At 36.1% G+C, this 23,487-nt stretch overlaps 1 protein-coding gene and 1 long non-coding RNA gene across 2 annotated transcripts; both read right to left on the reverse strand.

Annotated features, from left to right (window-relative positions):
* Window positions 1–681: 681 nt before the first annotated feature.
* LOC132168428 (uncharacterized) lies at window positions 682–1,591 on the reverse strand. Its single transcript, XR_009438871.1, has 2 exons — window positions 1,264–1,591; window positions 682–824 (listed from the first exon to the last, which is right to left on the reverse strand). It is a non-coding gene; the product is annotated as an uncharacterized LOC132168428 (long non-coding RNA).
* Window positions 1,592–7,678: 6,087 nt separating this feature from the next.
* On the reverse strand, window positions 7,679–22,922 carry LOC132170345 (mitochondrial Rho GTPase 2). Its single transcript, XM_059581296.2, has 14 exons — window positions 22,625–22,922; window positions 22,220–22,352; window positions 21,955–22,104; window positions 21,179–21,355; window positions 20,832–21,083; window positions 19,898–19,966; window positions 19,744–19,799; window positions 17,555–17,636; window positions 13,434–13,645; window positions 13,169–13,235; window positions 12,788–12,897; window positions 8,806–8,956; window positions 8,515–8,701; window positions 7,679–8,405 (listed from the first exon to the last, which is right to left on the reverse strand). Exons 1-14 carry the CDS (start codon window positions 22,849–22,851, stop codon window positions 8,332–8,334), a joined length of 1,947 nt encoding a protein of 648 aa, XP_059437279.2. The 5' UTR covers window positions 22,852–22,922; the 3' UTR covers window positions 7,679–8,331.
* Window positions 22,923–23,487: the final 565 nt, after the last annotated feature.

Consider the following 23,487-nt stretch of genomic DNA (forward strand, 5'->3'; position numbering starts at 1 on the left):
GCAACTTGGTACGTTAGCCTCTTTTTTTTTTTTTCTTTTTTTTTTTTTTTTTAATTTAATTTTTAAACATGCACCCAAGGAGAAGAGAAAGAGAAGGAAAATAGAAAAACGATTCGAACTAATTACACCTGTTTTATGAAATGTGATTTTCTAATTGAGCTATCACATGGGACCAATTGGATATGTGCGTTGAAGTAATTTGTTGAAGGGTCTTTGAACATGGATAAGGATCCTCATCGTTTCAAATGAAATAAAAGGTATTTATTTTATATATGGGCAAGATTTAAAGTTAATATATCATCTTACGGTATATATAATTTCATATTAATTAAATTTTTAAAAAATGTGTTAATATTGACTTAAAATAAATACTATTAATTTCATTTGAAATTAATTAATGGAAAGGATCCTAATTTGGATTTAACCAAATTGCAATTATTAAATAAACAATTTATTATGGAAATTAAGAGAATCCCTATTCTCTTGATGAGGATTTGATGTTGATCAGTTCAACATTATTGTGTCGTTATGATTAAGGACAATCCTCCTCTCTCTAACTGGCTTTCCATTGTTCTTTTGCCTTTTCTTTTTTGGTTTTTTCTCCTTTGTTTTGGGGGGAGGGGGGAGGGGGGGCCGGCGGCGGGGGATGAGAGCCTTTGCATAATATTCCACCAAAGCAAATAAAATAAAAAGATACAACAAAACATAATTATTACCATAAATTTTTTTATTAAATAACAACAAAAAAAGAAAAGAAAGAAAACCCGCAACGTCCATATCTGCATGCATGGGTGGTGCTGCTCTTTGATCGAATGCATCAAAATCTGATCAAATGGACCCAAATAATTAAACCATAATCATGCATGCAAATTGCAAAGCACGTGCGTATGAAACATGATACCTAAAATAAATAAAGAAAAAAAGAAAAGAAAGAGAAAATGACATGGAAACTCAACCCCCCACCCCACACACACACATACATATATATATATATATATATATCATTACCAACAGGCAACCAAGGTGTGTTGGTTAAAGGGTTTAAGTTCGATATTATAGTAAAAATTGATTGATATTAAATATATATATATATATATATATATATATATATATATATTTTGAAAAAATAAAAAAAATAAGAATGTTTAGTGTGATAATAACATAATAATAATAATTGATGTGATGTAAAAATTAAAAAAATACTACAAATAAATAAAAAAGTAAAATAAATAATATCGAATCAAAATTGTTTAACAAACTCACCCCAATCGTCCATCCCACTCAAAGCAACCCCACAAGGCCAATCTGTCCACCCAACCATGGACACAAAGGAAACCACAAAGTACCCCCACAAAGGAACAAACAGATGCACATTGACTTCGATCTTCTTCTTCTCTCTCTCTCTGTCTGTGATCTGTGTCGTACCAAAATGTCCATGCGAAAATGAAAATGGCACCACGTAACACCCACAAATGATGTGGGTAAGGAGGACCGCACCTACAAACTCCACACGTACGCGGAAGATGTACGTTGGGTTGGCCTTATCGTCCTGCCAACGCAAAGATTGTTATCCCCCACCAATTTATGTGGTCTTCCACACCCATCGCCACCTTCTGCTACGTGTCCCACTTCATTGCCCTCCACATGTATCAAATCAGATTACACTTTCATTATTAGATCTCTGCCTTTTAAGACTCCCTATAACTTGTCCTACGTACGTTCCATGTCATCAACTTAATCCAGTTTGACGTGGACTTAAGTTATCATGGCCCCACTCGAATCAAGAGCTGGAGAATTTTAAGAGCCGCCCGCCACACCGACAGTTTATTGCACAGCTAGCCACTGCATGGATAATAATTCGATAAAACTCACTCTGTCACTAGAGACAACTTCCAAGGAGCTCTCTCCGCCGGCGTCCACTTCTCTTATTTCATTCATTCCGGTTGTAAATATATTTAAGTGGACCCAAATCTATTAACTTTATGTTTTTAGAATAAAGTAAAAACTTCGTATAACCATTTATCTCCTCAACAACAATTAATAATTCTTTTTCATTGATCCATTGTGTTAGAGTATATTTGAATGGATGAACCGCGAAAAATTTTTGTCCCAAATTTCTTTGTTATGCTTTAATTTTATTTTATAATCTTTTCTTTCACGTTCCAGAGTTTTCAAGGTTACTTTTTGTAGCAAGTTTTCTTTCCTTGACTTACTCTAGCTAGGTGGAATTTAAACTCTCGAAGATATGAAATCCCCACGGGCCATGACCATAAAGTTCTATATATTATTTCTACCTTTTTTTTTTTTTAATTGAAAACCAACTTTTCTTACAAGAAGTTAAAACTATAATTAAAGTCATATTTACATGATGTCATATGGTCTGGATCATGGAAAAATATGACGATCATTGATTAGTCATGGAAAGGGCTTCCAATGCTGCAGGCTTTCAACCAAAGGCCACCAAAGTCCTTGCTGCTGTCGGAGGTTTTGTGTGGGACAAAACATTTGTTTCCTCGTGGAATTTTATAAACATATATCGCGAAAGCATGCATGTTATTGCTATATATATATATATATATATATATACACACATATCCTCCATATTAAATTTAGAAAATATTTCGGGTATTACAATTTTTATTATAATTTTTGTGCAAATTAATGTGATAATCTATAAAATAATTAAGAGTGTATCAGCCACTAATAAATTAGAGGACATAAATTTCCTCTAAACCAGTTTTACATGTGCCTTAGACCGACTCAAGAGATTGTACTTACGTGCCCCACTATCTAAAGTTAGTTATGGATCACAGCCGGAAAAAATTTTCTTCAACTTACTTCAATAGGTGACAAGTGTCATTCAATATCTTTGGGTTTCTCAAAAATTAATGTTTAGGTTCATAGGTTAGTAAAATGGCAATAAATGACTTTTAAAAATATTTTTAAAAAATGTGAGAGATCACACTTGTCACTTATTGAAGTAGGTTGAAGGAAATTTTCTCCAAACTGGTTTAGAGGAAATTTGTTTGATTGGTCAAATTTTTTTGTTAATCATTTTATCAATTAGGAGTACTTTCATGTAAGAGCATTCACAATGGCTTAGCAATTTCTTATTTTTATCTAAAATAGATAAACAAAACACTAAAAAACTATCATTGTGAACCGTGCACTGCTACATGTAGGCGTAGGGGCATTGTTCACATATTCATCTCATTAATATACTATCTCTCTTTTCATATCTCTTTTTTTTTTTCAAAAGTTGAAAAATAAGATCTTTAGGAAAAATACAATCCTTAAAAAAAAAAAAAAAAAAAAAAAAAAGAAGATAATCAGATGTATGGTATATTTTAAAACTTATTAGGTAAAGTATGTACTGATTAGTCGTTTTGCATAAAAATATACATAAACCAATATAAAAGCTCTAAGTTTGTTAGAAATTTTATAATAAGAATGTGCAGTAACCTTAGTTAAATATTACAAACCAGACCAAAGAAAAAGAGAGGATCCATGCATAAGTATTTGAGGAATGCTACATATATGTCGTATACTATCATTTTCACACTTTTAAAATTACTATTGGATCAGGAGACTTTCTTTTGTTTTATTTATTTTTATTTTTTATATGTATATAAATATATATAATGGATAATAGAGTCCATTAATAGGGTGACCAAGTAGCTAGATTCCTATAATTAAATAATGGCTGACAAATGGATACTGTACAAGATTCAGAGGATCCATGTGAGGGTATCAACTATCAAAGGAGGACCCACGACATTCCTATATCCATTAGGATTCCATATTTATACACCAATGTTTTATTACACTCATGTAGCGAATATTAATGAGTATGTTTGTCTTCTTGCAATTTTTATTTTTATTTTTTATTTTTTTAATTATTGTTGTCTTCTTGCAATTATTACTTCTTTCATATTACTCAAATCTTATCTACGTGTACACATCCATCATGTGACTAATTAGTGGCATGGATAAACATATAATTAATTTGTATGCATGTTTTTCTTCTTCAAAAAGGTTGAGTATCTTTGGCAACACTAGTTATTTTAACTATTATCTTTTTAAATACAAATTTCACTTTCTATTTTTAAAAAAATATTATTTTTAAAGGAAGAGCAAAAAAAAAAAAAAAAAAAAAAAAAGAGAGAAAAAAAAAGAAGGAAGATTGAGAGAAAAAACAAAAATAGTTCATAATAACGATATTTAACTATAACTACTCTACTAGAGTTGCTCAGAATAAATTAATTGTTAATGTTGAGCTCGATCTCTAACAATATTGTTCAAATCATCACATCTGAAATGCATGAATTTAAATTTTCAGTAATTTGTTGTTCAAATTGTTAAAAATTCAAACAATAAATATGATAGAGACGTTGTGAAACTCACTTGTCCGAACAAGAAACAAGCTATCCGATACATGATCGAATAGATGAACTTATTTCATATTTAAAATTCAAATTATTATCCATCTAAATAATAAAATTATTAAGAATTTCTAACCTTTCTATTAGGGTAATTTGCTTTTTCCCACATAGCATTTAGGGTAATTTGCTTGGTTGGTACGAAACATGGACGGCGCCTAGGGTTTGCCACTATAATAGTATAATGATCCTTAATTGGTCCAAAAGTAATTTATCTTTTATTTTATATTCCATTTTTAACCCCCTTCAAATAAAGTTCTCACTCCATTGGTGCGTCACGTGCGTGCGTGAATTTGTGTGGACTTTCATGTACTTAGTTCCTTGTCGGCCGGTGTTCCAATTACCATAGAGCATCTTCGGCGGATGCCGTAAAACTTCTATATAAGATAAATATTATGTCTACGCTTTTCTTTTTTAGGAAGAGCAAAAACACGTGTCGTTATTTTATTAGCGCTGGTATGGCACTTAATGAAATCCGACAAATGTTTTAGTGAAATTTAACTTTAGGGACTATTTTTTTTATTTGCATATCTCAGGGGACTTTTTGTAATTTAGGATCACCACAGTGTTTGATTTTGCATTTATCCCTTGTTATTTATTTATTTTACATGTACACATAAGAGAGAAGATGAAAGATTCGAATTAGTGACCTCCACTTCATGAAGTATGATATCCAGTCGATTGAGCTATCCTTTTGAAACCCTTGTTATTTTTATATACCACAGGAAGATCTCATAATATTTTTATATCACATGCAACTTATTGCAAACTGGTATATATAATCACGGAAACTAATTTTGTATTTTTCCCCTTTAGAAAAAAAAAAACCATATTTTACTTTTTGATTAACTGTATATTTTGAGGAGTGTTATACATTTCAAATTTGTTTTCTAAAAAGTTGGTTCTCAAATAATGTGTAACCATCTCATAGTGTCTGATGATGAAACCAGAGCCTTATCCAATTCACATATATAGTTCAGGTTCTGAATTTGCCCAACAAGAGTGAGTACACTAAATAGTCTGGTTTTAAAAGGAATTTGCCGTCATATATAAAAACAAAAATACATCGTACGTAAGGCTATGTTCAGAGCTTTAAACATTTGTCGCGATTTATACATGGGGTAAGGCTATGTTCAGAGCTTTATTGGCCTTTCATTCTTAAACCATATGAGAGGATACAATGAGTGTGATGATTTGCTTGTGTGACTAAGGCATGTATTAATATCCTCTTCCGCTGTCTTTCTCATTCTCTACCTACTCATGAAGATTCTATATCTTATGCTATAAAAAGGGGCATTGACTATCATGAGCCGGCCACAAGAAGCTAGGGTTTAATCTTAGAGAGCCTTGTAGCTATGTGTCAATTTTCCTCTCATGTGGTTTAAGAATGAAAAGGACGATTTGTTTGTTGGACAACTTGTGTCCAATATTTGAAAACTCAATAGTTTTTTATTCTTTTTTTTTTTAATGCAAGGAAAATCCTCAAAAGTTTACTCCCTCACCAGAGGGTGGTGCTCCTCTTCGGCAGCTCTAGTATAGTCGTTACCAGTCTCTACTATAGTTCTTAAGTTTACTTATTACTATATTACGTGTTGTTTTAGACAGATCTACCTCTAAAATCTATACTTTCTTTCAAACTGTCATTTGAGGCAGCCCATTTCTTAGCCAATAAGCCCAGAACATTCATATGGCACAAGCCAATAGAATTTAGGTATGTAAATTTTTATTTAAAAAATATATATTACGAGTATCAATAAATAAGTGTTTTATTAATAATAATAAAAAAAAAAGAATCAAGGAATTTGGTAAATGACATGAAAAGAAGGTGGATGTGAAAGGTGAGGATTATATTCTGGGAGATCCAACGCCGTGAAGAAAGAGTTAAACAAAGATTTTGTTTCGTTTCATTCAGATATCCATCACTCCCAGTCCCAACAGCAGCCCCGCGATAGCCGCCCACCCGAATCCCTTCTTTTCTCTCTCTCTCTTGTTTCTTGTCCTCACCCAGGTTGTAATAAAGTCACTCTCGTTTTATCAACGCATGCTTCTGGATGGATGGATTGCTTTGTTTTTGTTTCCTCAATGCATCGCTTATTGCTTATTAGCCTCACGTGCTTCATCATTACCATATCGACTACTTTGGATAACACCAAACACACACACACACACACACACATATATATATATATATATGCAATTTTTTTTTTTGTTTATAAAAAAAAAAAAAAAAAAATCAATTTTCAATGGGCACTTAACTTTTGTTGTTCCGTGGAATTGAGTAAATATAATAACAATGGTATATCTTTTTCTTTTTTAACAAAATAAATAATAATAATAATAATAAAATACACTTTATATGCACCACAAGTCTCTTGTGATGTTTTGGGTGGCTAAAACACTTTTTAATTTTGCAAATTTGAGAGTGATATAAACACCGTATTTGTCTTTTGGAGCGGTTCGGCCATATTTTTTATTTTATTATTATTATTATTATTATTATTATTTATTTTTATTTTTTTTAATGGAACCAAACCCTTGGAACCATTTACAAGTACTGTTTTGTTTTCTATAGGGGGTATCATTTTTTTTCCTTTTTGCTTTTTCCAATTTTGGAATGTAAAGGGGCGGGGATGTCGGTCATTTCCTGGCTCCGTCCATGCGGGGTAGCATGGGACACTGTGACACTGGACAAAATTGATGGGAGTTTTGATGATGATGATTATGAAGTGGAAGATCTTGGCAGACAAGTTCAATTCGGTGGTGGACAAAATGGGAACATTTCGGAGGGACTTCAAGGTATGCCACTAAACAATATCTCGTGTCCTCACGACTCCATGCTCCCTTCCCCACTGTCTCTCTCTCTCTCTCTCTACGTAGAAAATGAAAATGAAAATCATTTTCTTACCCATTCCACGCGACACGGAATCTGAGTAGACTATATATTATTAATGCATATACACACACACGTTAGACCATAGTGTCGCATATACACAAAGTAAGTGACTAATTACTTTCTTTTTTACTTTTTTTTTTTTTTTTTTTTTTTATTTTAAGAAAAAAAAACTAGGGTGCCTCTTTTTCACTAACCATATGTTGAGATGTGAAGAGGACGATGAGGAAATTGTTTTCGACTCAACGTTAAAAAATTGTTTTTTTAAAGCATATCTTCTAATGTCACTGCTTATATGACATTGTCAATTAGCCCTTAGATTAATCCTTACTTAAAATTAAAAATAAATAATAATAATAATAATAATAAAAAGTTCAAAGACCGATTGGCAGTATCACACTAGTCCAAAATGCTGTAGAAAACTACAAAGAATTCAGCAGAAATATACCAACCTACCAAATAAAACTGATAAAACCACCTCGTAGGGTCATCTACATCTCCAAGGCATAAATGAATCTAGTCCATTATGGCCATATATAGTACTGAAATTTTCATTTCTTTTAATCCTTACACCACATAAAGTACATGAGAACTACTAATAGGGGCCTTAATGCAGAAACAAGTTGGAAAAAAATGCATCTACTCAACCACAAGTTTGTATAGGGCTAAAATAGTGAGCGAGGAGAGTCCTGAGCCGATTGAGTTTTCTCTCATTGTGTATTCAACCTCACAGTAAATTGTAGCACAGAAGAGATCTTGAAAGCTGATCATAAGAAGCCCACATGGCTTGTGAGAGTTGAACCGGAAGGAAAAATGTGGATGTTGAAAAGGATAGGAAACCTTGGAGAATAAATTGCTAAGATTCTATATACATCTTGGTTTCAGAATGACCAACAAGGTTAGTATGCCAAAAAATTGGGGCAAGGCTAGAAAAAGTCGACCATTTATTAAAGTTCATGGCGGTAGTGCGGCAGAAGTATTTTGATGGACCGATCCTGATACCTAACTCGAAGTGCTTCTATTAGCAGCATAGGCACGGTAAGCTGCCAGTCCGACAATAGTAACAGCAGCCCCAACTGTGATTTGAGACAATATTCCAGTCAAGAAATGCATATAAACAATATAAAAGTGGTAATTGTAGATGTACATACACATGCTGGTGATGGGTGAGCTAGAGAAACATACTCGAAACAAGAATGAGAGATTGATTAACAAGCTGTCGGTACTGCTTGCGGTTTCTTCCAGTCTCAGTTTCGGGAATGCTGAAATGCGGGTGCTCCGCTGCTTTTATAATTCTGCTAAATATATCGCTTGAATCACTTGATTTCATGCTCAAAGGAATAGGTGGCACTATTCCTATTTTCTGACTAATCTAAAACAGGAAAGTCAAAAATTGGAATCATCAGTACATTTTCTTCTAAAATAAATAAATAATTGAGCATGTGAAGACAAGGTAGCCAAGGAGAAAACAAAAACCTTTACTGAATCTTGTATTGCCACTGGATTCGGATCCAAATCATCCTTAGCAACAATTAGGAGGCTAGGCACTCCAAAACCACTATCTTCTCCATGCCTAGCAACATCTAGTAGAAGTTCTTTTGATCTTTTCCACGATTTTTCATCTGAACTGGAAATAGAAGTACAACATCACACTATGATAGTGATGCAAAATCTTAATTCCTCTATCTGATTATGGCAAAGAACAAAAAAAAAAAAATATTTGATCACTCAGTTTTGATTTCTATTTCAAGGTTCAGTTTTTGGTGAGTCTAGCCTTGAAGATATAATTTGTTTGTTCTTTATTTTTTTCTATTTCTTTTTTTTATTCTAGTGTTTGGATTTCAGATTTGGTAAATGGGACTAGTCATATGGAAGCACCGAAATAGTATTAAATTTTGCAATAGGGTTAATTTTGCGGAGCAAATATTACAGCTTATTTGCTAGGAGATTAGTCTAAGAATCATGGGGAAGGGCAAAGGAAAATTCAAGCATGGTGATGAAAATGTCGAGATTTGTGAGAATTGGAGCATTCCTTTGAGTATCTTGGTTCAAAATGGGTGACAGATTGGGTGGTAGAATATTTTTAGCTTGTGGTTTATCGTGTAGGATACCATTTGTAATTGTTTGATTTGGGTCTGGTTTCTCTATGTTTGATGTAAAGAACTGAATTCCAGCTTTCTTGCTGGTGTGTTTGGGTGTTCTGTTTGTGTTGGAATGAAAATTTTATTCATCCAAACAAAATGGGACTAGCCTAACTATTCGTCTTATATCTGTTATATTTGACAGTCTTTTGTCAAGGAAAAGGGAAATAAAAAATAAAAAAGAAAAAGAAAAAAAGAAAAAGAAAGGGAACAGCAATCGTACTTCAAAACCACAACAGATTGGGTTGGTTTAGTTAATTGTCAAGAGATTTGTTTCGTGTTGAGAGCCTAAGAACTTGACCTCCCTTTTCATTTAACGCTACCCCAAATCAACAAAACCGAAACAATTTTTTTAAAAAATTTTATGAATGACAAACTGAAACAAATTATGCCCCAAAATATGGCAATTCGTCATTACCAAGAAAAAAAAAAAAAAAAAGTGCAACCAGCATATTCAATGGCATATATGTGATTGGAAAGTTGAAAACAACCTCTGGCAGGATATACCAAGTGTTATTCAACGGACCCTCTTTCTCAGAGAAGTAATGGTAGCAGGCTATTCAACCAGCCACAAGTTACAAGACAAACTATGCTCCTTACCCAACATAAGCCCTGCTAAGCAACAAGGCTCCATTAGGGCACAGGAGAACTAAGGACTGGGGGTCACATAACAGAGAGTAGCAGACTCATGACATTCTAGGTCGGCAAGGCAGGATGATGTTCTTACCAAAGATAGATCAGAGAAGGCTTCAGACTGCGAAGATGGACTAAAGGTGAAGAAGAAAGGCATAGGTAGTCCTACTCATGTTTGGGCACTGAACAAGACGGGTAGAGCAAGGAGAAAGGAGTATGGTGTGCGAGGGCGGGGGCGGGGGCGGGCACTCCTATCCCTTGATAGCTTACCTGGGAGGCTCATGGCAAGAGGTGGAGAGAGTAAAATATCATCCTCAATTTTTATTTTTTTTTGATAAGTAATAAGAAGTTTTATTGAAAAGCGTAAAGGCGCCCCGGAGTACACTGGGAGTATACAACAGGATTACTTAACTAGAAAGGGAAAATCGAGCAAGAAAATCATTATAACTAATTGACACCGGAAAGACATGCGCAATGGTCCAAAGATACAAAGTATGAAAGCAAGAAGCTAAGATGTCTTCCAATGTCCCCTCCAAATCCTCAAAGCATCTATTGTTTCTTTCCCTCCATAAACACCAAAAGAAACAAGTAGGCACCATCTTCCAAACCGCTGCACTCCCCCTCCTCCCCGAAGACCACCAACAGGCGAATAAATCTAAAACCCGTCTCGGCATCACCCAAGACAAACCAAACTGACCAAAGAAAGCACACCACAAAGCATACGCCACCTCACAATGCAAGAGAAGATGATCCACCGTCTCCTCATTCCTCTTACATAAATAACACATATTCGTCACAATCACTTGTCGTTTCCTGAGGATATCTAAGGTCAGGATTTTGCCCAAAGCCGCCGTCCGCACAAAGAAACTCGCCCTTGGAGGAGCTTGAGTTCGCCACACGCTCTTCCAAGGGAATTCCCTCCCTTCAGAACGCGCCAAGGAAGCGTAAAAGAGCTTGACCTTGAAACGGCCTTTTTTGGAAGATTTCCACCGCAATCTATCTTCACACCCTTGATTCACTCGAGCAAACTGTAACGCCTGAAAGAAAGAAGCCAATACATCCACCTCCCAGTCATGAGCCTCTCTAGAAAAACTAACAATACATCCTCAATTGCATCTCTGGAGAGTACTCCATGGCCATCGCTATCTGATTTCAACAGTGACCTCGACAACAATCCATCATATATATATAGACAGTATTGGCCCGGCTCCTTCCACGCAAGATGACCAGGATCAAATGGTTTACACAATGCTAGGAAAGAAGAAGATCAATACCATTTTGAGACCGATGGGTTGATTTCTATCAGGGCAACATCAAGGGAGAGTACACCAACTAGTTTGCTATGTGAAAAGAGGCTAAAGCAGCATTTCCGAATGAGAAGGATCTCTACTTATATTCTACGAAGTATCCTGCCTCTTCCTTCCTTGCCCGCCTCAGAATAATCTTCCTTTTCGACTGGTGGGACTAAGTCAGATAGATTGAACAAGTTCTGGTCTTCGCCAAAAAAGTGAGGCTTTATTTGATGAGTAAACCTAAATTACCCACTTATTGGGACATGAAAGAAGATGGGTTTCGGTGCTTTCTTTCATCACAGTAGTTGGAAAGAAAAGGCCAAAGAAGCAAATGGGGGTGAAGAGCAGGAAACATGGTGTTCGTCAGTTGAAGGTGCTTTTCTCTACTACTAGACAGCTGGGGGAGGTGCCCTTTGTTGACCTTTCAAGAGACATGTTGAAATGTGAAGCTGGTGATATGCGCTCAATCAATCCTGTCTTCAATCCTTCCATAAATGTGATCATACTTATTAGTATCTTTTCTATGCTAAAAATCATCTAACCACTTTGATTGACCTTGACCAGTCATTGCTGGAAAATGGGGCCCTAGCCTCATTGGCCCCCAAGTCTCAACCCAGACCATCACATGTTCTTTTAGAACCCGCAATTTGAAAAGTTCTGTTAGGTTCTTAGTAGCAGTCCGTTACCTTTTCTTCTTTTACTTCACATAGCTTTTCATCTCCTTGATTATGAAAAGCTGGAGGACTTTGAGGATATTAGTGGAAGCAGTGAGTGGAGATTCCTGTGCAGAGGGATGAATGAGGGTGCCAAGAAGAAAGGTGTGTCAGAGACAGGCTACCTTCAGTCTACCACAAGTCCAGTGGTGTAATATGCTGGAGAAGTCCTTGCTGGTGGTTACGGAAGCCACACTCTTTCTCTTTGGATTTTTAAAAAAAAAAAAGAAAAAGAAGAAGGTGTGAGACAGGCTATCTTTATTCTTCGACAAGTCCAGTGGCGTAATATGCTGGAGAAGTCCTTGCTGCCGGTTACTGAAGCCATACTCTTTCTCTTTGGAATTTTTTAAAAGAAGATGTGTTAGAGACAGGCTATCTTCATTCTACCACAAGTCCAGCGGCATAATATGCTGGAGAAGTCAATGCTGCTGGTTACTGAAGCCACAAACTCTCCCCCTCCCCCCCCCCCCATATAGCTGGGCGGCAAGATCACTCCCTTTTAGAGCCCGTCTCAAGTGGGTTGACAATATCAGTGTATACAAAATCAATTTTAATTTAAAAAAAAAAAAAAAAAAAAACACTGAAAATGGAATTGAAATTGCCAAACCATAAGCAAACATTTCATATTGTGGACAAATGATAGAATTTAATTATGATAAAGCAACAGCGTCATACTTACCCGTCATAGACAAAGACAGCTACATCACAAGCAGCCAAAAATTCCTTATTAGACAAAAGTTTTTTAAGTCCATCTTCTGGTATCTCCCGCAATATAAGAGTCTTACTTCCCTGTAAGGGAAGTAATATCACAAACATAACTATATAGCTCATCAACAAGTCATAAAGATGAATGAGCAAATTTATCTTTCAGATATTAGCATGCAGATAAACAAAGAAAAAGAATCCTGTGAATTTTTTTTTTACCAGGACATCATTTTAACTCACATAGTGATGTCAATGATAATTTAGAATGTCATGAGTAGGAAGGGAGAAAGGAGAGGGGAGGGGAAATTCCACTGACGTACAGGGGCACACTTGTGTTTCTACTAATTGTACTCACCCCAAGCTTATCAACAACATTTGCTGCATAGCGGTCGCCATTTGTTGAATTAATTTTTGAGAAAGGCCTGTACTTTGGATAGGCAATAACAAAATTTCTTAGAAGAAAGGAGAAAGAACAATGAAAAATTATAGTGAGTAGAGAATAAAAACAAAAGACAAAATATAGAAAACACAAAGAATACGAAAAGATGAAATGAACATATCAAGAATGTTGTTTACTGATAAAGCTACATTGATTACAGTAATTGGTACAGATGCAGCACCTTCCTAATAACAAATTCAAAAGAGAAGATTTTCCAGCGCTTTTAGGACCAAAAACAAAGCATTGGAGAACATTTCTCTCTGATCTTTGCTTTTTACGATCTACTGATCTTCTCCTTGTGATATGAAGCGCAGAAGCAGGATCTCCACCATATCCAATGTATACCAAATTAGCCAAACTAAGCCGTGGATCCAACGCTGTCATAAGAGCCCACTGTAACAACAGTTTTAGCAGTGATATAATTAACAAATAGCTTCAGAAGATTAACAAGGATTTCTCCAAAGAATTATAGTTAAGAAATGGATGGAAGCTGAAAATAATAAAGAAATCAATCTTAATAAAGTAGGAAACAAAAAGTCCAAATGCATTCTGAATGGAAATTCCAATGTTATGTCAAAATTTTGAAACATTTGGTTAGAAAGGGAAGGATTAAGGAGGTCTAGAGAGGTAATCTTGTTTTCAGGTATATCATTTTAACCAGAAAATGGTCGTGGCCTTAATTTGTGCGGCAATATTCACAATTGCAATGGAGAATCTGGCGATCCATGTGTAAAAAGTATCATACTGCAGGGAATTGTTGGGATTCTGTTATGTCGAAAGGGAGCATTATGGTTCTCCTTGGAGATTCATCTCTATAGGTTTTCCTCTACTTTCTCATTATGCTAGGACCCTCATGGGGAAGCGAAAGGGAGAAGAGATAAAGGGGAAATAGAGTGGGTGTGTGGTGTGTGTGTGTGGGCGAGGGGGGAAGGGGGGAAAGAATCAGCTCTGCTCTATTCTTGATAGATTTCCTACATAATATTGTATTCTGAAGGTCTTTGGTTATTGCTGATAAGATGGATGTTCAACTCATCATATTAGTGGTGAATTTTCATATCCACTTTTCCTTTCTATTATTGACTAATCTCTTTCAGAAAACTAATACCTAGGTTTCAAAAAGGAAAACCCAATATAAATTTGTCACTCTTTGTGGTATGATGTGCAAAGAGAGCAGGAACAAGGTGTATTGTTCATTTCTTCATTCACTGGTCAGGTTGTCATTGGTTATTTGGGCAAATGCAATGCCTATGCCAGACCTACACTTTTGTGGTCTCAGCTATTGTAGGGGAATGAGCCTGGGTGGCTTTGGCCATTTTTGCAGTAGTTTTATTTATAAAAATGCTAAAGTGGTATTCACACAAATTTGATAATGCTACTTTGCATAGAAACTTCTTCGGCTTCTTTGTGGCTTTTAGGGACAACAGAGTTCGAGACAATGCCTTGATTTCTTATCCATTTAGATGGGAGAACCATATCATCATTTTCCAGCCCCCTTTGTCTTAGGGTTTATTCCCTAAAGTCCAATTCCTTTTATATGACATTTTAGGTTATTAAATAAAGTTGTTTATTTGCTGAATTATTACAAGAACATTGGGCATATTACAGTATACATGTATGCATTAATTGATTTTTATTTATCATATACATGTAAGTCCTTAAGTTATATTGAATATAGTTAAAGGTACATTAATGAAATTATTACAGATCTTAAACTATAAATCTTGTAACTTATAAACTATTGTTCGTAATCAGTACTAGAATTGGACATTCCATTTGATAAGACTATAACATATCAATCATAATGATCTATTTTAATCATGTGAAGTGGAGACCTCTAATTGATATGTTGGCGTGTGAAATGGAGACTTGTGATTGATATGTTGGTGCAGATACAATCCACTGAACGAACCACGGGAATTGTTATTCTATCATAACAAGTGTCGACATGAATAACTTGAACTCACATCTACGTATATCATTGACTTAATCCTGAGAAGAATGCGAACTCAAATGTGAAGTGGAGGTCACTTTGATAAATTTAGGAGTGAGACCTTTCAAGGTCAAAATCTCGGTGTTGGGTTATCACCTATAGCATTATAGGGGCACTACTCCTCAAGATGAAACCCATAATCCTTTGATTGAATCAAAGCAACATCAAATATGCACTTGATATAGATTTAATGGAATATATTATTCTGAATCTCGAGCTTAAGCGTTTTAATAAGGAGTTACTAAAACTTTATGTAATAAATGAAATGAGATTTCAAAGAGTACAAGAATAGTAAAGTGCTTAAATTGGTTACTCAAGGATCAAGAAGTAGTGAATTAAAGTGATAGCCTTTATAAGACTTTAATTTGACTGCAGATTATTTTATGGAGGAGGGGTCAAATGAAAAATATAAGATGTCAATTGGAGTATTTGAATAATAAAAAATGAATACTAGAGTGCAATTACAATTATTTAGTGGAATTAATAGTAACCTAGGACAAGTCATGAGATGACAAGTGTCCTCAATCTATTGAAGCTAGTTTTATTTTCCCAATAGGTCCATTCTCAAGCTGATTATTAACCTAATTAGGCTTGACCTAATTACACAAGCATTCTCCCCCTAGTGGCCATGTATGTGGGAGTGGTGGCTAGGGTTTTCCGAGTCCTACTTTAGAAACCTAATACTACTTCTATTAGAAGACATAAGCATATAAATAGTGTGCTTGTGTAAGCATGATGGCCCACGCTTTTGGTCTCTTAATTAGAATTGAGGAGAAGGTTTAGAGATCTCAAAACCCTAACCCTACACATTTTTGGTGAGAAGGAGCAAAAGAATCAAATCAGCCCTTTGTTCTTAGTGGAAGCCGACTTGCTTGCAGAGCTTCTTACCTTGATTTTTTTTTTTTGTTTTGCATGATCATTTGCATGTTTTCTTGATGCCATTCCTGGAATTTTTTATATATATAATCCCAACACTTTCAGGGGTACCCACCACTTCAAGGAGCAGTCAAATTCAATTGCCATGGTACCTCCCAAGGCAAAATGAACTCAAGAGTAGTACCCTCATGTTCAAAGCCAGAAAAGAGTATCCAGGAAGGTTGTTTAATGTCTTGGAAGGTTGGAAGGAAGCTTCTTTCTTTTTCTCTTTTTCTATTTTTTTGATTAGTTAAATAACTAAGATGGTAGTGGGGCACCCAACTATTATTGTTGGTTGGTTGGATTGACAAGAGAAGTTGTTGCAGATACAATCATAATATGAGAAATTAGTGAAGGATTGAGGTCCTTGAATGTACATTCCCACGAAGGAAAGATGAGATCAAGGTGCCATATCTCAGGGTCAAGGTCAGTCCTGGGATATGTAAGCATGTTAGCCCTATAATAAACTATGAACATGCAGAAAATAAATGGCATCCCCACTTGGACAAGAACATTACTTGTTCAAACAACAACAAAAATGTCTTTGTATTAAAAAAAAAAAATTATAAAAATAAAATAAAATTATTTGGCAAGCTTATAATCACAGGTAATGCCTACAAGGCTATGTGCGAATAGAGTGAAGACATAACTCCACTCAACTCAAGCCAGAATCCCAATTAAATAAGGACCAAAATAAATAAGACATACAAAAACTTGAATTCTAACTGTAGATAGCATCTCTAACACATGTTTACTTTAAGATGATCATCTCACAGCTAGTTCAATTTATCGGTTTAGATATGAGAGAGTGGAGAGGTTAAATAACCAACCTGAATCGGTTACATTTTAGAGGCTATCTTTATCCACTTCGATTTGTTTTCCAAGGGATGTAGTTGTGTTTATGGTTGTTGGTCAATTTGTTGGTTCATCATCTTAAATTTTTACTTTTATAATATATAACTCGTTTTTAAAGAAAAGGATTTAAAGTGAAGGAAAAATTGAGCCCCTTAATCTAACAACTTTTTCAAAACAACAATGTGAATTTAGGATAAACTGGAAATATCACCAAGAATCCTCCATTCAAGTATACCCTAATATAAGAACCACACTAGAAGATAAATTTTACCTTCTACAGCGAAAAGTATCTAATTTAGAAACTTACCTGAGAGAGGCCACTTTACAGCTAATTACTACTACAAGCTAGCACTGCCAAAAATGAGTTCCTACTCATATTTCACCGTTCTGTATTAAGGTAGCATACTTATCTCATCTTTGGCCTAAATGTTACCATGTACCATATACATCATTGAACATAATCAGTTATTTTAGGATTATAAAACATGGAATTGATATAACCACTTATGGCAGGTGCAAGAATCAGACAGTACGATACACACCTGAGATATAAACGCATTAAGAGATATATCACCCCGAGCTGTTCTCTCCACAGCATCCTTATAAGGAGCCTCACCCCAAGGACTGAAATTAAAACATGAACAGCGCATCTAAGAAATATAGTCTGAGCAAAATAAGACCACCATGATAAGGTCATTTTCATAATTCAATGTTCAATTTTTAGAAGGAAGAAGAAGAAGAAATGGAAACCAAAAACAAGTCATCACTCTGATTGACAAGTGTGTCACAGATTCAAATAACATTATGTAATTAGTAGCTGCAAGACATAAAATGTGTAGCCAAGAACCAAAGATTATCATCAGAATCTTTCATTGAAAAATACAGCAACTGGGTAAATATACCAAGTACCACATGCTGGCTATCTGAGCTTGGAAACACAGATCTTATTCAAAAATACCATTATCAAGTTATATCTTAGTTAAGTAGTGAAATTCAATATAAAAATACTTTTTCTCTATAACAATGTAACCCATGGCCTTGCCCAGGCAAGCCATGAATTTAATGATGGAAAAAATACATGGGCAAATCATCAAGGTACTATCCCTCGAAACTTCTATTGTATCCTTAAAAAAAATATTACCTAAAAATAAAAAGAACAAAGAAATTTTTTTTTTAAAAAAAAAATAATAATAATAAAGTGAGGGCAGCCTTTCCACCCCTCGCTGCGATGGTGGCCTCTGCCCCCTCAAGCTGCCCAACAAGGGGTGGAGGCGGCTGGCCTGAGGGGCCAGAGGCAGCCCTCAAGCTCCTGGAGGGACAGCCTGAGGGGGCGCATCCTGCCCCTCAGCAAGGGGAGGGGGTGGAGGCCGCCCCTAGAGGCGTTGCCTTCAACCTCTTTTTTTTTTTTTTTTTTGCCTTTTTTCTTGTAATTTTATATTTGCTTTTTTTGGTATTTTTTTTCAAGAGTATAATGAAACTTCACATGAATTTTATTAAAAAAAAAAGACTTGTGGAAGCCTACTATGTAAATCAAGTCAAACGTCCATGTCAACCCTCAAGCCACCTACGTAGTCTACCACCATGTCCTTAGCAAAAAATCTAGGATATTCAGAATCATGTGTTCGCACATGTTTCCTGTCCTTGAGCCATCCATACGTTCACCTCTGACGTCCTAGGAATGCTGACAACCACTCTGCTACCCAAAATGTTTGGCATGGACTGGCCTGAACCAGCCACCACCTCTACATATGACCTTCTAGCAACGAACCTAGCTTGACCTAGAAAGATCGACGCCCAGCCAGACAATGGATTACCACAGTGAAAAGGTCGACCAGCTTCACTCTGCAACCAATGCCATGCGACGAATGAAAGTACCCAAGAAACTTTCACAATTCAACTGCAAAACCTCTCCAACCCCTACCACCTTTCACAAGTCAAAGTACCCAAGAAAAGGCACGGAGGAGGTGCCTCTCCAGCCACCTCCTCAGTGCTCTGCAACTACCAAGAATCTACCATGAGCATTTGAGCCACGTTGGGCTATGAATACAATATTACCCACTCTAGCGGACTTCCCAAACTCCACAAAATCCTCCGCCTAAAGCAAAGCTTCCAAGGTAGCCAACAACCAAACCGCACAAATTTTACCCGGAAACACAGATTTAAGTACACCCCTACATCTCTCATGAACCCATAAAATAAAGTGCCCCTCCTCAAACGCAAATTCAAAATACTTGGCTTTGATAAACAACTAGCTTGACTTCACCGTCCAAGAGAACCTTTGTTGTTGATGAACTACAGATGGAAACCTAGGCGGGAAGAGAGGGAGAGAGAGAGCATCAGCACACACCCTCACATGTCGACAACACTCACGGTGAGGAGACAATCCATACACCAACACTTAAAAGCAATAACATCAATGTTACGAAGGAACAGCAAAACAGACTATCCACACAACAGCAATGTCAAGGATAATTGGAAGCAAAATAAGTTTAAATTGGATCCACTGGAAACCAATGGATGTTTCAGCAAGCCAAGAGTAATATTATTGGAAGGCAGCCCCCTGAAGCTGCCAAGAAAAGTATATGTCGAACATCAATCGGAAGGAGCATTCAGATGCTGCCCTCATCGAAAATGAAAGCAACAGAGCCATGAATATGATACCAAACAAATGGAACAAACTCTAACAACAAATTAACCAAACAAATGGAACAAACTTTAACAACAAATTAACCTTTCTGGCGCAGTACAAAATAGTTCATCAAGCTCAGCAGGCTCTAGGGCTCCATCCTAATTAAAACATATCAGAGATTCAGTAACAGTCAATCAGTTAGCAAGTTAGAAAACTGCATAAACATAAAACACATTGCAATGGCAGGAAGACATACATTATCAGAGTCAAACAGCCTGAAGACCCCATTCAAAAACTCCACAGCTTCACTTGTCAGCTCCACACTCTACAAGAGAACATATAAGACTAAATATGTAATAGTATTTTACAGAAAAATACATGTATACAACAGAAGAAACATTTTTATGAAAGGGAAGAGTAGAATATAAATTCTTCAACAGCCATAGATTAGAACTGAGGTAGGAATTATGCCAGGGAGAGTCATAATAATCATTAGATATTGTTAAAATCACCATTTATCCTAGAAGCTTAAGCTAATAGGACGAGGTAAATTTAATCATTTAATCATTACTTTAACATTCTCCCTCATGTATGGGCTCAAACTTCCTTTTAATAGGTGAGACTCAACACGTAAAATATTTAATTTAAATGGGGAGTGATTTGATGGAGTCAAGGTTCAATTCCAAGACTTTTAGCTCTGATACCATGTTAAATTACCAATTATTCCACAAGCTTGGTACCATGTTAAATCACCATTCATCCTAGAGACTTAAGCTAATAGGAAGAGATAAATTTTATCACTTAATCATTACTTTAACATATATGATGCTACAAACCAGATAAACAATAGCCTTCAAGTATGTAGCGCAAAAATCTAGCTCATACGCTTCCTTGAACATTAGCAATAATGCAGCACAGCAAACATAGCCCTCTCTTAAATTTGAATATGCTTTTGCAGCCATTGGATAGATGGTAACTCACTATTTTAAAAATAAAAATTATAGAAAAATAAATAAATAATAAAAAAACTAACAATTTTTCAGCTCGGCTCGATTGAAGGCCTAACTAACACCAGTAATAAAGTTCTTGTAGCCAAATAGTCATGCAAGTTATCCAAAACCTTCGACTGAACAAGAGCATGGTAGACTACAATGAAACTTCTTAACAAACAAAATGAGAGTGAGATATACCTGATCAGGCACACGCTTAGATGGAACTGGAAGAAAATCATCCATGAGTTTTAGATCATCGTCGTATCCGAATTTCCTCAAGACAGCCCAAGTTGTCTCAATACGGCTTTTTTCAATAAACAGAGCATGGAGAAAAAGGAACCCTGTAAGGGTAAGACCAAGCTCATTGACTCCAGCTGGTATCTTTTCCTGAACAACCCTTTTAACGCCCACTATTTCAGCAGGCTGAAGTGGAGCATTAAAACATTTAACCTGTTTAACATAATTACAAAATGTCAAGATAGAACAACAGGCTCCCATAAAACTGAAAAAGGATATAAAAAGAGAAAATGGCAAAGAAAAGGAACCTGAAATTCATTCAGCTCAGAATCATTCAGGGCACCATCCATGTCGTGATCACAAAGAACGAATATCCTCCTTAATGCCCTTGCACATCGGTCTTTCAAACATTGGTTTTCTTGATCGAACAATGGGCTTGTCGGATGAAGTACTGCCTTTTGAGCATAATAGAAAGCTTCAGGGACCTACAATAACAGAGGCAACCTCAAATATCTAAACCAGATTATGATGTTTAAAGTATTTACAAGCAAATAATATAGGTGCAAAAAACATATTACATTCACTAGATGATAGAGATTATTGTTGAAAGCATCACTAGACAATCTTTGCTTGTGCAAAGGACATTTTTGTTGGAAGATAAACACTTGGAAAGTCTTCAAGTAAGGCCTTGATATAATGCATTTATGGGACTTAACCTTTCATACTCACAAGTGTATACTCCACCAATTTTATCCTCCTTAACTTCTTTAATGTGTTTGTCATTTCCAGCCTCTTTAGATTATATGTGTTTTGCATTATTGGAAAAATGGGTAGACATCTAAGATACAGCTATGACTAACGGTGCGGAGTTTTGACATCCCCTTAAGCCTACCTATACTTATATGTCACCAGGTAATGTTAGAACTTAAAAACACCAGCAAGCAGCCAAACAAACAAGCACCACAGTTCTCAGACTTTCTACGGCTTTAGCTGGGGCAAGACTCACCCCCAACCAACAGTGGATTCCAGTGATGTTAATCAAAACAATCCAAGCAACAAAAACTCAAGGCATCTCAATATGTACCTGAATCAGGGTAGCTGCGGAACATTCTATACAAGTCTCAATCTCCCTGAACCTTTGCATGATTGGTGACATGACCTGCTCCAGGCTCATCTGGTTGTGCTCGTCCCGCAAATCTAGTTTGCATCCAACCACAATAATCGGTACCTTTACCTATCCATAGAGAAAGAGCAGCATCAGTTCACCGGCTAACATGAAGGAAAATATGAAAACAAACAAACAACAACAATAATGATATAATTGTTGGTAAAATATGTGATCTGCGAACCTCCAAACGACGAAGTTCATAGAGCCAGTGAGAGCTCAGGCGACTAAGCGTCAGTGGTTGATCACACGCGTATGTTAACACAACGGCATCAGCTCGCTTCAATTCTTCGTTGAGCTTACCCCTATTCTCCAAGCTAAAAGTAACACACAAATATCAACTTACACGCTGATTTTTCAAATGCTATACATTGAATTTGGCTTAATTAATAACTCAATCAGACCATTCTCGAATTGAATCGAGTTTAGGTGAAAATAAAAAATTACTAGAGTACTAAAAAACCAAAAACAAAAACAAAACCAAAAAAAAAACCCAACAACAACAAATCAGTTTGCATTCAATTTCTTCAGCTTCCTCAGCAACACACACACACACACACACATATATATATATGAAGGAGGCAAGTACCTGGAGGAGGTATCGATGAGAATGACGGGAACGCGGTCGGTGAAGAAATCGGCGGGGAGGCGAGTGGGAGGGAGGACTGGAGGAACATTCTCTGGGAACGATTCGGCGGCGGCTGCGGCGATCAGGCTCGACTTTCCAGTGCCGCGATCGCCGGCGACCACGACTCGCACGCTAGTCCGGCCGCCGGAGTTGCTAGAGTGTCCGACTGAGCCACCCGCCAACGCCATTGGATTTGATTGCAAAGAGAGAGAAAGAGAGCGCGCGTGCGTAAGGTTTTGTAATTGTTTTAGGAATGAGGCGCAAGCATGCGTGGAGAGGAAGCTGGGAGGGCTTTGGGGCGTGTAGGAATTCTCTTCACTTGCGCGCGTATGAAAATAAATGAACTCGCTGTCCCTGTTCGCCGGCTGTAAGTGTACCTTCTTTTCTTTTTTTTCTTTTTTAATACAAAATTAGCATGTATTTTTGATAGAGGTGAAAAGGCAGACGGTTATTAACAGCCCGCTAACCGCACCAACCGTTAACCGTATTAACTGCTAACTACTTTTGAAAGCGGTTAAGAAAAACTCCTAACCGCTAATCGTCTTTATGTATATTATATTTATATGGGATAAATGTAAAATTGTTCATTGTAATTTGTGGTTGGCTTAAATTACAAATAACTTTATGTAGTATAAAAAATAATTTATAAGTCCTTGTAGTTGGCATAAATTACAAATCACTCGTGGTATAAAAAAAAAAAAAATTATATGTCCTCAAGGTATGCCAAAATAAGTTTACTTCGTGAAATCAATTTCTGTTAAATAATTAAAAAAATTTGTCACTTTGCCATGTCAAACCCAATAAAAACGCGACATGTGTTATTA

This window comes from Corylus avellana, chromosome 1 (assembly GCF_965113065.1).
Source record: "Corylus avellana chromosome 1, dhCorAvel1.hap1.2, whole genome shotgun sequence".
Taxonomy (NCBI): Eukaryota; Viridiplantae; Streptophyta; class Magnoliopsida; order Fagales; family Betulaceae; genus Corylus; species Corylus avellana.

Coding starts and splice junctions, on each gene's coding strand:
- LOC132170345 (XM_059581296.2), bottom strand. CDS start 22,851: ATGGCGTTGGCGGGTGGCTCAGTCGGACACTCTAGCAACTCCGGCGGC. Junction 21,356..21,954: donor CCGCAGCTACCCTGATTCAG/GTACATATTGAG, acceptor CTGTTATTGTAG/GTCCCTGAAGCTTTCTATTA. Junction 8,957..12,787: donor GCTGTCTTTGTCTATGACGG/GTAAGTATGACG, acceptor TTCTATTTCCAG/TTCAGATGAAAAATCGTGGA.